The sequence below is a fragment of the Vigna unguiculata genome, chromosome 4 (genome assembly GCF_037176805.1).
Source record: "Vigna unguiculata cultivar grain cowpea cultivar isolate G323 ecotype 2 chromosome 4, ASM3717680v1, whole genome shotgun sequence".
NCBI lineage: Eukaryota > Viridiplantae > Streptophyta > Magnoliopsida > Fabales > Fabaceae > Vigna > Vigna unguiculata.
Genome location: NC_140795.1, coordinates 4,482,966 through 4,499,769, shown reverse-complemented (window position 1 = coordinate 4,499,769; position 16,804 = coordinate 4,482,966). Strand labels below are relative to the sequence as shown.

General features: G+C 30.5%; 2 protein-coding genes across 3 annotated transcripts; both read right to left on the bottom strand.

Moving 5' to 3' along the window:
* Positions 1-4,363: 4,363 nt before the first annotated feature.
* LOC114182754 (AAA-ATPase ASD, mitochondrial-like) lies at positions 4,364-6,387 on the bottom strand. 2 transcript variants are annotated; one of them, XM_028069686.2, is made up of 2 exons: positions 4,826-6,387; positions 4,364-4,732 (listed from the first exon to the last, which is right to left on the bottom strand). In XM_028069686.2, the coding sequence occupies exons 1-2, from the start codon at positions 5,876-5,878 to the stop codon at positions 4,424-4,426; spliced, it is 1,362 nt and encodes a 453-aa protein (XP_027925487.2). In that variant the 5' UTR covers positions 5,879-6,387; the 3' UTR covers positions 4,364-4,423. The 2 variants fall into 2 exon arrangements, with proteins under 2 accessions (XP_027925487.2, XP_027925486.2); XM_028069685.2 differs by having other exon boundaries at positions 4,364-6,384.
* A 741-nt stretch (positions 6,388-7,128) lies between these two features.
* On the bottom strand, positions 7,129-8,890 carry LOC114182753 (AAA-ATPase At3g28580-like). Its single transcript, XM_028069684.2, has one exon. It carries the CDS (start codon positions 8,817-8,819, stop codon positions 7,293-7,295), a length of 1,527 nt encoding a protein of 508 aa, XP_027925485.2. The 5' UTR covers positions 8,820-8,890; the 3' UTR covers positions 7,129-7,292.
* Between the last annotated feature and the right edge of the window lie 7,914 nt (positions 8,891-16,804).

Genomic DNA, 16,804 nt, shown 5'->3' with positions numbered 1-16,804 from the left:
ATCATAAAGGAGTAAAGATAATTAAATGTGTGACCCAAATTTGAGAATATCCATTTGAACATAACATAACGGAAAAAAAATGTATAATTAAAATTATGATAAAAGGAAAAGTACCTTAAAGATCTGCTTAAACCTTAAAGAACAAGCCAGACAATTAAAAGAGAGTAAAAAAAGTGTATAACCAAAGTAACAAAAAGAAGAGCTACAAAATAAGAGTCAAACATTTTCATGAAAATAAATAAATAAATAAAGATAATCAAATGTGTAACCTAAAAATTATTTCATAGAATGAAATTGAGGAACACCTATTTGAACATAACCATGTACAAAGAGTAAAAATTATGTAATAAGAAGAAGAAAAATTACCTTCAAAATTAAATCTTGAAAAGCAAACCAGACAATTGAGAGAATAAACAAAGTGTATAACAAAAAACAAAGAGAATGAGAAATATGTTATATATATATATATATATATATATATATATATATATATATATATATATATATATATATATATATATATATATATATAAAATTATGTATATATATTATATTATATTATATTATATTATATATTATATTACTACGTATATATATATTATATTGTGGATATCTTATGTTTATATATATATAATTATGTATATATATTATATTATATTATATATTATATTACTATGTATATATATTATATGTGTGGATATCTTATGTTTATATATATATATATATATATATATATATATATATATATATATATATATATATATATATATATATATATATATATATTTATAGATATATATTTATTTTAAGTATATATTATATTATATTATATAATAATATATATTATATTATTATGTATATATATTATATGTATATGCGTAGATATTTTATGTTTATATATATATATATATATGTATATATTTCTTTTAAATTTTTGTAAATTTGTAATGTTATAAATTTGTTTATAAAAGATCTCAAGTTAAATGATTAATTTGTTTTATACGTATATATTATATATATATATTATATTATATTATATTATATTAATATATTATATTATTATGTATATATATTATATGTATATTATATTATATTATATTATATTATATTATATTATATTACATGTATATGTGTAAATATATATATATATATATATATATATAAGTATATTTTATTTATATGTATATATATTATATTATATTATATTATATTATATTATATTATATGTGTAAATATATTATTTATTTATATATATTTTTTAGATTATTTAATAAATTATAAATAGTTTAGTAATTTAAGCGGGGACGGGTATTTGGGCGGGTATATATATATCTCCATCTCTATCCCCAATTGAAAATTTTGGGTATTACCCATATCCATATCCATACCCAGTCAAAGCGGGGATTTTCCGTCAAAACGGGGACGGGTTCGGGTGATACCCACGGACACGGGTTTATTTGTCATCTCTACAACATAATTAAAATCACAAATTACAACCACTTCAAAATTAAATACAAGATTAATACATTCAACATTTGCTTCTATATTATCATCAAATCTTAAACTTCATGTTTCTATTTCAACAACTATTAATTCAAGTACATTGAAAAAAAAAAACACTAAATACTCAATAAAGGAGTTTCCCAATATCATTCTCTACAGAATCTTGATTTCTGATAATATCCTTTGCCAACAAAATGCCCAAGGCAAGAACCGCAGCATTTCTTTCTGCACCCACTCTTTTTCTACCTTCCTGCACACCCATTTTTTCCAGCACCACCGTAAAATATTTTATCCCCATCTTACCCCTGTAAAAATCATATTAAAAATCCTAATTTCTTTTTTCTTCAGTCGACATCCCTCTTGACCTTCGCGTCGTTATCTCCATAGCGTCCTCACCCATCACCAATTTTATCTTGATAGAACTATTTTGGAATTGGTTAATCTGAAATGCACTGCCTGAAATCGAGAGTATGTACCGGATTACCCAATCTAGTATGTAAATTTACATACAGGATTACCCCAGGTATGTAAATTTACATATTAGATTGAGTAATTTGATATACACTTTCAGATCTAATAATGCATACCAGATTGACCAATTTGGAAGTGTATGCTTTTTTGTTTGTTTAATTCATGTTTGTAATGTAGGCCCTAATGTAGGCCCTGAAGCCTCTACTCTATCCATGTCAGGAAATATGGGCTCCAATGCTTTCAAGTGATGGATGGACAACAATGGAGACAGTGGATGTGCATCTAACATCTGAAAAAATTCCCATGCATTTCCAACTAGCATAACAAAATAGATAAATAATGATTCCAAAAGATCTTGTCATTATACTTCTTTTAGGCCTTAATAAAAAAAAATGCTCCTCAATTATATAATTCAAGAAGCCTAAGTGCATTATAACAAAAGTATCAAACTTAAGAACTAGACAACATACTCATGCTATCCTACGATGATTGTTTGAAATGCCAAAAAATTTAACAGGATAAAATCTAAAAAAGAATTACTAGATTTATCAACTCTTGAGACTAATGTACATTTAAAACTTTAACAACTAAATATATGTAAGTTATGCACACAACCATTGAACACGGCCAGAAAAATAAAAATTGATGTTCATTATCATTTTCATGTTCGTAATTGCTAGTATCTACAAACAACCTTGACATGGTACTGTTGATAATGTTCTCCAATCAAAGTTGTCATTTTATCTCAACAGTTATAGATAATTTTAGTCGGCAATAAAAAAATAAAAAACATGCATTTTCATGCATTGACCTGGGAGTGTATACTAAATTATCTAGATGTGCATTTCGGATTGGTCAATCCAAAATTAGTTTTGTAAATATGAAATTGGTTATGAGTGAGGAAGATGATAAAGATGACAAGGTAAGGTCAAGAGGGACGTTGTTGTGTGAAGAAAGAGGAAAGAAATTTAGGATTTTTAATATATTTTTATTTAGGAATAAGATGAGATAAAATGTTTTATGGGAGTACGGGAAGAAATGCTCCAAGAACTGAAATGCAACTGTAAATAGTGGCCGAAAAAGGAAATTTTAGTTTCAAACAAGGTAAAAACCACGAGGCAATTACTTTTTGCACCCATCATTTTTGAAATTTATTTTCTAGAAATCAATAAATAGTTCTGGATTTTTTTTTTCGGAAAGCAAACATTTCTTCCTTCTACGAAAATATTTTTCCGGAAGCATTTTGACGAGGTGGGAGAAGAAATTTAGTGGAGTGCATGAAGTAATTGCCAAATCACAATCCGTGAAATGAATATTTAAAAAGTAGGGGGTCTATAAGCAAAACATGGTGGTGCAGAAAATAATAGCCTTGTTATGCTTCCTAGGTCCGATAACAAAAATCCTATCTTTGGTTGGGCCATATTCAATGCTTATATAAATCTTAACATGGATGTTCTCCCAATTACTAACTGCATCACACCAATAAAAAGACTAAACTACCCTTCATTGTTGCAACACACTACCGCTGCTGCTTTTATCATCGTCCACTTGAAGAGTATTTTCAATTACTTATGAAATATAAAATATAAAAACTAAATTCAAAATATTTTAAAATTATTTAATGATAGTAAAAATATAAATTAAAAAGCATAGATACGTTATAAAATTAAATTAACTTGAAAATTAGTTTTATCGAGGCAACTTTATTTTATTAATGATTATTTCTATTTTGAAACTTAATAATTAATAAAGTGATCAAGAAAATTAAAAAAGAAAAATCTTATTTGATTGAAAATTTAATTAAATAATTTTTGGTCCATTCAATATACCAAAAACCATTTTTATAAGAAAAAAGTGTTCTTAAAGACATATATAGTTGGCTAAAATCATTCTTTAGTTGGCGAAAGCTCATTCTTTTCTTTGTATATCAATGATCTTAATTTTAAGAGTAATTAATCGATTACTTGAGTTTGTAAAATAAAAAATAAAAGGATATTTCTACACTTGTATCCATATAATATATAATCTGAATCTGTTGCAACATCACTTCTGTTGTTTTTATCTGTTATTCAATGATGTTTGCATTCCCTTTTCTTCAACTTTACACCATTCTTATCACAATTCTGGATTTAGTGCAGTGTAATGAAGATGAAGTGCGTGCTTGCGTAGAAAGGTATACAGCATGAGTTTATCAGATCACTAGTTTCATACATATTCTATGCATTTCCAATCATCAGCACATGTCTGTTGGAAAATTTAGTTAGGTCATCAATTAGGTACCACTTAGATTGGGCCATAGAACAATGTTTTAGGCCACAAACGACAGGTGTAGCAGTTCTACAATTTTTTAAAGTTCAGCTCATGAATGTTCTAAAGATGTCACTCAGTATTAAATATACTTCACCAAGTATTATTATAAGTTATTGAGAAAAGTATCCACACTATTTGACTAATTTTCAGTCCAATGAGGACCATGCACAACAACTTTTTCTTGCATCTTTGTCAATTCCAGTGCTTGAATCAGACTTTTCAAGTGAATTTCTGCATTCCCAGAAGCACTTTTAGGCATCAAATGTTCTGCAACCTCAGCTGGGGTAATTTTGATTTGCTTCAGCAGTTCATGTATTGTGCCAAACAGATGGTGTGCATCAATGTTAAGATAATTCTTAGCCAACAACTTGAATGCCTCAAAGCCACAGTAGGATAACTCTATGTGCTTGTCCATTCTCCCTTTCCTGACCAATGCTGGGTCCAATTTCTCCACATAGTTTGTGGTGAAAACTATGAGTCTCTCACCCCCACATGCAGACCATAACCCATCAATGAAATTCAGAAGACCAGAAAGTGTTACCTGGCTACTTTTAACATCTTTCTCTTGTTGTTTTTGCCCTGGATGATTCTTCTCTTGCTCTTCCTCTTCCTTTTCCTTTTTCTTCCTCCTTTGGCCAGTCAAATCAAGTGAACAATCTATGTCCTCAATCACAATTATAGACTTGCTTGAGGTCTCAATCAGAAGCTTCCTCAATTCAGTGTTGTCCTTCACAGCAGTCAACTCAAGATCATACAAATCATATCCTAACAAATTTGCCATAGCAGCAATCATTGTGGACTTGCCTGTTCCTGGGGGTCCATAAAGTAGGTACCCTCTCTTCCATGCCCTCCCAATCCTTGCATAGAACCCCCCTGACTTGCTGAATGTGATGAGATCATCAATGATCATTTCCTTCTCCTCAGGATCCATAGCCAGTGTTTGAAATGTTGCAGGGTGCTCAAACACCACATGGCTCCAATAAGAACCACTGTTGGTATAAAGCTTCCTTTGCCTGTTTTTCACCTTAATGGCCTTACCCTCTTGCATAACATAGTTAAGATATGTCCCTAAGATCACATCTCTGTTTCTCTTATGAAAAGTGAGCTTGTAGTATCTTCTCTCATCTGACATAGGGTGGTGGAAGGAAATTGTGGACTGTGCCTTGGAAATGTGCTTCCCAGAGGCCCACCAAAGCTTCACACCATTGAACTCATCACCAACTTCTTCATGATCATCCATGCTGAGAACAAGACTCTGGTTGTTCTTCCCTATGTCACCTTTGAGCCTCTTTGCTTGTGTTGATGCCTTGGAGCTGAGGTAGTTCTCTATGGCAGAAAAGGCCTCACTCCGCATCAGTCTCTCACCCGTGAACTCATGGAATGTGATTTGGATGTAAGGGTACACATAAGTCACCAATCTTTGGGAGTGTTTCTCAATTTGGTTCACAACTTGGTAAGGGAAAAATTGCTTAAACATGGCCCAAACAAACATCAAGGAACCAACTATGGATCCTATGTGACCAAACATATCACCTGGATTCATCTTGTTTCCACCTCTTATTTTTTCTTGCAGACAACTTTCTGGTTCAGACATTGTCTTATATAGAAGATTCAGGATATGTGTGACAAAATATCCCTCTCATACCTCATAATATCTTTGGATATACTTCAAATAAAAATAGACCATATCACACTGTGGATAAATCATAAATCATATTATACAAGAAATTTGTTGAATTTTGTAATACAGTAGAATGATCTGATTCGTGACTTCTGGTTGATTCACATGATCAAACTTTATTGCCAATATTAAACACATAATCTAGTATATTAGAAAAAGTTTTCTTTCATTACATCTTGTCATAAATAATTTATTAGAAGCACTTCCACTATATCTGTGCTGGTTTCTAGTTTATTTGTGAATTTGATCAGATTTAGAAAAATGTGTTGTTGTGTATGACGTGTGTTGATGCATGCTAAATTGTCAAAGCACCGACTACAGGTTCCTTAATCAATTGGATAAGAAGACACAATGGAGTAGAAAAACAAAACATTTGGTTAGGTATCCCAATTTTTGACTTTCTTATGCTACACAGTGTTCATTTTGAGTGGTTCTTATAAAGGTTGAAAGGTCACCGGATAAAGATGAAACCAGACTTTGCTTTTGCAAGAAAAAGTAAATTAGGCCTGTTCTATGTTCTATTTTGGGAGGGCACAGAGCAAGAAAACAGAATGAAAAGACTTACTTTTATTTTATTATCATTTTTATTTAATAGCAGATTATTATAGGTTAAATGTTTCTGAATGTTTATAAAAAAAATTCTAGTTAGTTTTCTTATTTGATTTCACTGTCCATGTATGAATCTAGGAAGGGAAAGGAAAAAGGTCTTCGTGTTTGAGTGTGGATCAAAATGTAGAAAATATAGAGTAATTATCAGTAATGGTCCGAAAACCAGTAACTAGTGAAAACTACAAATGCTAGATTGTCGTCTAATAATTACATTGAGTCCATAACTATGTTTAACTTTGTAACTATCACAATTTAATATAAAGTATTAATTGAAACTGAGAACTGTTTGATAATTAACTTGTGAACCAGTAATTGAAAACAATTTATTCAAGAAACATTGAACCTTTCAGTCATTAACAACGTCAGAGATCAAAGAAAAATAATTTCTTTTTGGCCTGCAAGAGAATTGGAAGAATGAGTTAGATTGGTAAGATAATGATCATTGCATGTTAATTGTAGGTTTCCAATGAAGCATTATGCTTTATACAAAGATGGCACAAACTGAAAGAGGTGAGTTCAATCTGCTAATCTAAGAAACATTGGAAAAACCAGAAGACAAGGAAAAATTGACTCTTATTAAGCCAAGAAGATACATTTGGAAAAATTGGTAGATATTCCAATACAAAATCCTAGTAGTGGTAGTATACTGCAGTATATACCAACTAAATGGCTAGATCAGTAATTGATTGTTATTTGCAAAAACATTTCCATTTCCCCATCAACAAAACCCATTTTCCTTCACACCATTCTCCCTAGTTTTTTCTTTGTTTCTTTCCTCATTCTGAATAGATTCTTCTTTGGCTTTCTCCTCCTCCAACTTTTTCTGTGCTTCTTCTTCTGCCTTTTTCTTTGCTTTTTCTTCCTTGTTCTTCTCAATAGCCATAATCAAATTCTCCAGACAAGTCTCCACATCTTCATCCTCAGACTTTGGCATCAGATTCTCAGCAACATCAGCAGGTGACGTTTCTGTCTCTTTCAACAATCTTTCAATTCTTCCAAACAAAAGGTGAGACTCAACATCCAAGTAGTTCTTGGCCAGCACCTTGAATGCATCAAAACAACAATAGGACATCTCAATGTGCTTATCCATCCTCCCTCTCCTGATGAGAGCAGGGTCAAGTTTCTCCACATAATTTGTGGTGAAAATGATGATCCTCTCACCTCCGCAAGCTGACCAAATCCCATCAATAAAATTCAGCAACCCAGATAGAGTTACCTTGCTGCTCTTGCTACTCTCCTCCTCATTCTTCCTCATAGGATCTTTTGGTTCATCACTCTCAACCTCTTCCTTCTTCTTCTTCCTCTGGCCAGTAAGATCAAGAGAACAATCAATGTCCTCAATCACCGTAATAGACTTACTTGGAGTTTCAATCAGCAACTTTCTCAACTCGGTGTTGTCCTTCACTGCTGTCAACTCAAGATCATACACATCATAGTTCATGAACTTAGCAATAGCAGCTATCATGGTAGACTTCCCAGTCCCTGGAGGGCCATACAAAAGATACCCTCTTTTCCAAGCCTTACCTATCTTTGAATAATACTCCTTGCCCTTCTTAAACTTAGCAAGGTCTTTCAGGATATCTTGCTTCCTTTTCTGATCCATTGCAAGTGTTTCAAAGGAGGCAGGGTGCTCAAACACTATGTGGCTCCACTTTGACTGCTTGTAACCATACCAACCACTGCTGGGATTGTTGGTGTAAAGCTTCAATTGCCTGTTTGTCATCTCAATTTCCTTCCCCTCATCCAACACATGTTTGATGTAAGACATGGTGATGATGTCACGGTAGCTTCTGTGGAAAGTGAGCTTGTAGAACCTTTTCTCATCAGAGGAACCGTAGTAAGAGAAAGGGTTGTACCTTTGTGGATTGGAGCTTACTTTGTTTGCACTCCACCACACTTTCACACCTTGGAACTCATCTGTGATCTCTTCATTGTCATCCATGCTGAGAACCAGTGGGCTTTGGCTATCCTTCACCACTTCAGCTTTCAGTCTTTTGGCTCTCTGTGATGACTTTGCACTGAGGTAAGTTTGGATGGCATTGTATGCTTCACTTTTCTTCAGCCTTTCCCCTGAAAACTCAGGAAAGGTTATTTGGATGTAAGGGTTGAAATGGTTGGTCACTTTTTGAGCATAGGCTTGAACACGGTCACGGAAGGAAGGAGGGAAGAATTTCTCAAAAATGGTGTACATGAACACCACGGTTGCCATTAACGACCCCATCTGAGTCCATAGCTCCCCCATCATCTCTCTGATCTTCTCTTTGTGCTCTTGATTTTCTCACTTTTTCTCTGATCTTACACAATTGATGTGAATATATATACACACACGTCTGTGTTCTTTCTTGCCAAGTTCCTATAAGGAAAAGTCAAAGTTTCACACATTCATGTGCCCTTTCTTGTCAAGTTCCTTATAGAAAAAGAAAACTGTTTCAATTGGGATAAGTTATTGTTTTCTCTAACTTGATTCCTTTCCCTTGTATAGAGATTACTATGAATTTGAGAACATTGTAATATTTGGTTTTTTAATTAGGAATAGAACCTAACCCTTTAAAAAGTAATAATTTTAACTTTAACTAAATGTTATATAAATGAATTTTACATTTACTTATATATTTTATTTTAATTAATATGAAATTTTAAACACTCTTTCATATTTCAAAATGGTATATTTTATGTACAATTATCTTTATATTTTTTACATTAACTTTCAGCGGAAATTAAAATTAGTTATTTTTTAAAATTTTGATCTAATTTAATCTTTTAACTTTAAAAATGTGTACATTTAGTTATTTTAATCTAATTTTATTAAATTTATTTGATGTTTCAAATACATTTCATCTCACCTAACGAAATCTTTTAAACATTTTTACTTCAAAGTTAGTTGAGATGAAATGTGTTTAAAAATAAACTTAAAAAAATTAGTTAAAATAATTAAATCCATACATTTTTATAATTATCATTACTTTTAATTAAGATATTAAATTTATAAGTTTTTCTTACTTTATCATTTATATGTGATAGAACATTTAAATTGATGCCTAAATTATTTGATGACGTAACTAACCCACTTTAAAAATGTTACATTTTGTTGAAGAATGGAAGAAGAAAGTTTCTAGACGGTGGAAAGTGCGAAAGCTGCTTTAGTTAGAGAGAGGCATTGAGTTGCTACTTTCCTACCCATTTGACACATGCGACAATAGCAGCCTCTCCTTCTTCCACCTTACCACGCAAACACGCTTCCTTAATATAAAAGCTTCTTTTATTCTCACCCCACTACTTATTTTTCACATTTTATTTTAAAATAAATTCTCTTACTATTTTTCTTTTTTCTTGTTCATATTTAGAGAAACTTCAAAAAATATATATAAACCAAAAATAAATAAAAAAATATATATAAGATATTTTCTGGTTAGAAGTGTCACATTGACTAAAGATGAGACAATTTTATAATATATAAGTGAGGTGAAAATCTCACTTTACAAGTCGATTTTGTGGGGTTGAGATAAGCTTAAAACTCACTTCCAATATAGTATTAGAGTCATTGTTTAAACAAAATAAAATTAAAGCTTATTCTACCGAAATGACGTACGAATCTTACCTTACAAACTGATTTTGTAGACTTCAAACTTGTATGTAAACATTTGTTATATTTTGTAAACATTTTTAAAGGCAGATTAAAAAAATTTTATAGGCTTGAATCAAGCTTGTATGTAAACATTTGTTATATTTTGTAAACATTTTTAAAGGCAGATTAAAAAAAAATATGTATGTAAAAACTAATATAATTAAATGTACATATGGTTAAAATGTACAAGTGATTAAAATATTAGAACAAATGAGTAATTAAATGTGCATATTATTCTTTGAATAGTTAGTGATTGAACGAATTTATGGAACTTTGGAACAACTGAAGTTGTTATTTCCATCAATTACTTTAATAATTCATGTGCATCTCAATAATTGGAATTGGAACACTGCCAAAATGAGTATTATAAAACACGAAAACAAGTGTAGATGGAGATATTCTCGTGAATTAGAATTTTGTTTTACTACTGTATGCAAAATAATGATAATGATAAATAAAAATAATATTTGTCCTATTAGGTGTAAAAACAAGTAGGTGAGTAATAAATCAATTAATTAGAATAATGGGCTGCTAGACAATTATATTGGATTCGGCGATAATTTTTTAACCTTTTTTTCAAATATTTTCTTTATCTCAATTATTATTAACCACATCCTTGTATTAACACAAAAAACTTAAAAATAAATTTTCTATTGTATTACACTCCGTTTCCAATATTTGAGAAGAGGAAGAAGAAGAGATATAGAATAGAAGTTTCATTTCATAATAATGTTATGTCTTTCATTTTTTAATTCTTGGCCTAATTTAGTATGAATTTAGTATGAATTATTAATTAATGTATTATTTTTTTTGTTTACAGAATTAATGATATACACTAAATCATGTCAAAAAATTAATAATAAAAAAGTAAAAAAATTATAATTATAGTATAATTTTTCATTCCACAAAATCCGCTTTAGAATCTCTTATTTATATTCTAGAAATTTTGTTTAAAATTTTACTTTAGAAAAAAAAATTGCTAGAAAGTTCGTTATAAAAGACTATGAAAATATATACGAGTACATGTGTGTTATATTTTTTTATAGCAAAGAATAATAAATTTTTTATTATAATTACAAAAGTAGATATAGATAAATTTTACAATTTTATTTTTGATCATTTTTATTTATTTTGTAAATAATTTTTTTATTGTAAAAAGTTATTTTGGATAATTTTTTTGATTAAATTTAAAAAACGAAATTTATAATTAAAGGCAAAATTAAAAAAGAAATCTGCACACCAAAATGCAAAATCCTTTTTTATATAATAGTAAAAGTATAGACACCATATGTTTATTTTGAAAAGTATCCTCAAGTTTTCTTATGACCTATAAATAGGGATGTCAAAAAAATCCGTACCTGCGGGTATCCGCGGATAAAACCCGCAACAGATAGGAAATGGATATTAAAAATGGATACCCGCTACCCGCGGGTATGGATATTTTTGATACCCGCATGTTAACGGGGCGGGTACGGGTATCATAGTATCCGTACCCGTGGATACCCGTACCCGCTAAACTTTACCTTTTATATATATATATATATATATATATATATATATATATATATTAGTAAACAACATTATGAGTCTTCATCCAATAATGGTGGTCAGATTCTTACCCCACAAATGAGTAAATTACTTCCATATACTGTGGAGGTATTGATGTGTCTCTAAGACTGGTTATGGACCAACATGGAAGGTAATGAAATTAACACTTTTACTTAGATATTTTAATTAAGTGATTGTTAGAAATTTTTACTGAACTTCTTATGTTTTAAGGCTTTTCTAGATTAAAATTGGACAACATGAAACTTTATACAATGTTGCAAGAGGTGGACATTGATGAAGTTAGTAATTTCTTTAATATTTTATTCAAAAATAAACTACAATATAAATTGGTAGTGATTTTTTATTTGTTTGTTTTTTCAAGAATCAATCTGAGAAAGGAGACTTGTTGATCTAAGCACTAATTATGGTTAAATATTTATTTTTTAAAATATTTTTGTAAATACCCGTGGATATCCGCAAATATGAAAAAAATAGACGGGTACCCGCATAACGGATACCCGACGGATATGGGTACGGGTACGGGGCAAATATTTTTCCAGCGGGTAGGGTACGGGAGAACTACTACCCGTACCCTACCCGCCCCGTTGACATCCCTACCTATAAATATTAAAATCCTCGCTTCACTCTTCAGTTTAAAGTTTTTTATTTTATTGATTGTGTAATTAGAAAACTTTCAAATGGTACAAACCAAAACATAGAAAAAGTGCAATGTAATATACAACTAAGAACAGTCATTTAAAATTCAATTTTAACTTTCAAATCATATAATTCATAAGTTAATATTATATTTTAGATTATATAGTCTAAAAGGTGTTTTTTTATATAAAAAATAACTTATAGATTTTGAAATATGAAATAAACTTCAAGATTGAAAAATAACTTCTTAAATGCACAATGTCAAAATTCACTTTTGCATGATAATACTTTTAGATCATACAATTCAAAATTTGAAGTTCACAATAATTTTTTTTTTTTTCATACACATCTCATTCCATCCTTTCATTTAAAATCTCCATCTCCAAAATAAAAAAGTAAAATAAAATAAACGTTTTTCCCTTACTCACACCTTCATCCTCTCCTAATTATTAATTTTAAATTTGGGAGAATAAAAACAAATTTAACTGAAGTTTGATAAATTAAAAAAATATATTTAAACCAAAATCTTTAAAATTAAAGAAAGTACAAATTTTCAATGTAGAAAATTTAAAAGAAATGTGCAAGTAATTAAGTTTATAAACCAAATAACAGTAGATATCATGTTTAAGATTTTTAATGAAACAATTAAAATTTTAAATAACTGGTCTATTTTTCTTAGTTTTCGTCATGTTGAAAACTTTCAAAGATAAACATGGTTTGTGAAACATTCATCTATTCTAGTACACGTTGCTAAGTAAGCTCTTTTTCTTTGCTTTATTTTTTTTTCCAACTTGTAATAATATATAACAAAGAATACACATCACTTTCAAGAAAATATTAATATTATGCATGATTTGCAGCATCATAACTATATTTATTGCTGTACTTTGTGTATTCTGTAATGAAGTTTGATACGAAGAACAAAAATGTCATTTTCTCTCACAAAATGTTTCTGGTTAAGAAATTATAAAACGACATAAAAGTGTTAACTAGTTCTGTGTCACAAATGATAAATTATGCAGTTCTTTAGATTCTTTTTTTATTTCTGAATATGAATAACATCAAGATGTCATTGTTTTTCAAGAAAATTGCTGAACGTATGGAATTAATCTGACTTAAATTATAACGAAAAAATAATTTCATAATTGACGCATGATTCTGTCAAATTCCTCTTTTTCTTCTTCTTATTTTTTTTAACAAAAGTATATTTATAAGTTATTTTTCTGTTTTATTTATTTGAACTAAATTGATTGATGATATATAATGGCAAAAGTTATCTTAAAGGTAAGTTTAACAACCGATCTACCATTACTATATTTTCAAGGGTTAAATATGTTTTTGTCTCTCTTTTCAGTGAAATTTAGAATTAATTCATCTTTAAATTTTTTAAAATTTTTAACTAATGTATTCCTTTATCATTAAAAATGCGTGAATTTAATACTTTTAACAAAATCTTGTTAAGTTGATATGACGTTTCAAGGGCATTTCATGATAATATTTGAATTATTTACACTATTAGACACATTTTCGCTTCAATGTTAACTCAAATATTATCATAAAATGAATTTAAATTGTCAAATAAACTTAACAAAATTTGTTAAGAATGACTAAATTCATGCATTTCTACATATGAATGACTAAATTGGTATGAAGTTTCGAAAAAGCACTAATTCCAAAGTTCAATTAAACTTGACCAAAAACATATTTAACCATATTTTCAATAATTGAATTACAATTCTCTAAATCGAATTTTCTCTTTGGCTTGAAATGCATAACTACATGTAATCAAACTGTTCACATCATAGCAGATCAAAGAAAATTCACAGCATAACTTATTGTAAGGTTTTAAACCATCCATTCCGATGGTAATAATGGATTTAGGAAGAGAAAAATTTTCGAGAAGACATAAAACTAATAAAATCTGAACCTTCCCCATGAAAGAGAGTTACTTCTGTTTTTTGTTTTTTAACTTTCTGAGAATTAGAATTAATTTTTATTAAAAATTTTGACCTAATTTAATTCTCTAATTTTATAAATGCGTGAATTTGGTAATTTTAATTCATTTTAGTTAGTTGATGTTAGTGAAAAACCAACACGGCAAGTGCACCGGTCACACATAGCAAGTAATAAGTATGTTATCGTTCTCTCCCAAGGGACTTGTGCAACACATGATAACTCTCGCAATTCACGACTCAATTAGACACAAAGTTCACAAAAATACTAAGAAACTCTTTTTGTATTTTATGAAACAGTTGGTGTGCAACTAGAAATTAACATAGTGTATTTACAATTTGTCAAGATTAGACTTCAACCATTTCATTCTCATGCATTATAAATTATCTCAATTCCATATTCATGTTAAAATCAATTCACAAGAATACTCAAATCCTATTCCTAGAGCCTTTGAGCCTATGATTACTCATCAAGTTTCAATTCCTTGAATCCTCAACAAGTGAAATCATGCATTAGTTTCAAGAATCTAAGATTACTAATGAACCAAGTTCTATTCCTAGATACAAGCATCCCTTAGGTATTTAATTTCAAATCTAGATTCTAAAGATGTTTCCCAACACCTCAAGAACCACAAACAAGCCATGGGTGATTAAACCACAACAAGCATTAAGCATGGAAATCAAATACTAACATGAATTGGAAAAGCATATAAATTAACAACACAATTTTACACAAGAATTCAATGTTTTACATCTAATCTCAATAAATAGAAATTGCTCTCCATGGTGGAGAACCTAGGGTTTTACAAAATTGAAGAATAAGGAAGAAATTGGAACCATAAAGTAGAAACAATCTCTCTCCCAAGGTTCTTGAATCTTGAATACTGTTCATGGTTCAATTGCGCCTCCCATTCGCATCTCCGCCTTCAATTTCGTAGCCCATCATCCTCTCCAACCTATAAGGGGTAAAACCTCTATGGATGAAGAAGGAAACCCAAGAAGGAGAAGGGAGAGTTTCCCAACACCCCTAATAGCCTCCAAGAGTCTCTCCCAAGCACCCAAGGTGTTTTTATTCGTGAAAAATGAGGAATCCCCTAATACTCTCGTAGAAACATGATTAAATAACCATATTCGCGTATTGGGCTCGCCCAGCGGCTTCACACTCGCCCAGCGAGGCCTAAAATCGACGTTCTCGGACATGCAACTCGCTGGGCGAGCCACATTTTCGCCCAGCGACTCGAATACTGCAGTTCTGGTCTGTCATTTTCGCCCAGCGAGCCACCAGCTCGCCCAGCGAGTGACCCTGGCGCCTAATGATCGTTTTTTTGCCTTCCAAGGGTTATCCAAGGCAGTATATACATATAGGTGAGTCCTTTCTCCATGTTTGCAGTGCTGGACTTGATCTCGGTGCCCCTCGACATGATTATTTGTGTAAAAGTCAATCTTTCATGTCCAATCATGCTTCCTTGAGCTTTAGCTTATTTTCTTCCACCAGAATTGTTTCCTATTGTTTTATTTCACACACTCATAATAGAGATTAGAAGTAAAAAAGCATAAAACAACTAAAATACGAAACAATGTAAAAACAACATAAACTAGAGGATTAAACAAGATAAAAGTTATGTAGGAGTTGATTTTATTCACAAAACTTAACATCAATAAAAGGTAGAAAACAACGTTATCAAACTCCCCCACACTTAAAACCTTGCTTGTCCTCAAGCAAGAGATAACTTGGCCTAGAAAGACATCTACTTGACAAAGGTCGAACTACTAGGAAGCAAGTTCACACAATCAATTTAGATAACATTCATGAATGCTCTCTTTACAAAACCAATACAAAGAGAATATGTGTAATCTGTCAAATCCTTAGCTATGTTGCCCACAATGTAAACATCACAAGAATGAATATACATGTTTTAAGAGAGATTAACAACTATGGCAAAAATGTTCCGTTGATCAACCCAAGAAATCAATTCTCACTAGAAAAAGTGTTTCACTCAAGCACACTAGTGTATAAGGGTGTGTCATTCTCTCATCTACCACTAATTGCACACAATTTGACTTTGCTTTTCATTTCAAGAGCCAAGAGTTTTCAAAACATGCAAACACAACAAAGACTTTATTTGGTGAATTGTGACTAGGCTATGAAGGAAATTGGTTTTTCTAGGTAGCATGAATGAACAAAGAGAGCAATCAAATCATTTTGGCAATCTTTACATTCTACTCTCTTATACTTGAAAAATAGAATACAACCAACACCATCTTGCAATCACATTATTCATCTTTTTCTTTTTTTCATTTTTTTTCTTTTTTCTTTTTTTTTTTCATTTTCTTTTGTATGGGACATATTTACAAGATGGCACCACATCAACCACAACCAATTCTATTTTGATCTTCATGCTTCCCCTCTTTGGTAACTTCCCCCACACTTGAATCACACTAATGACC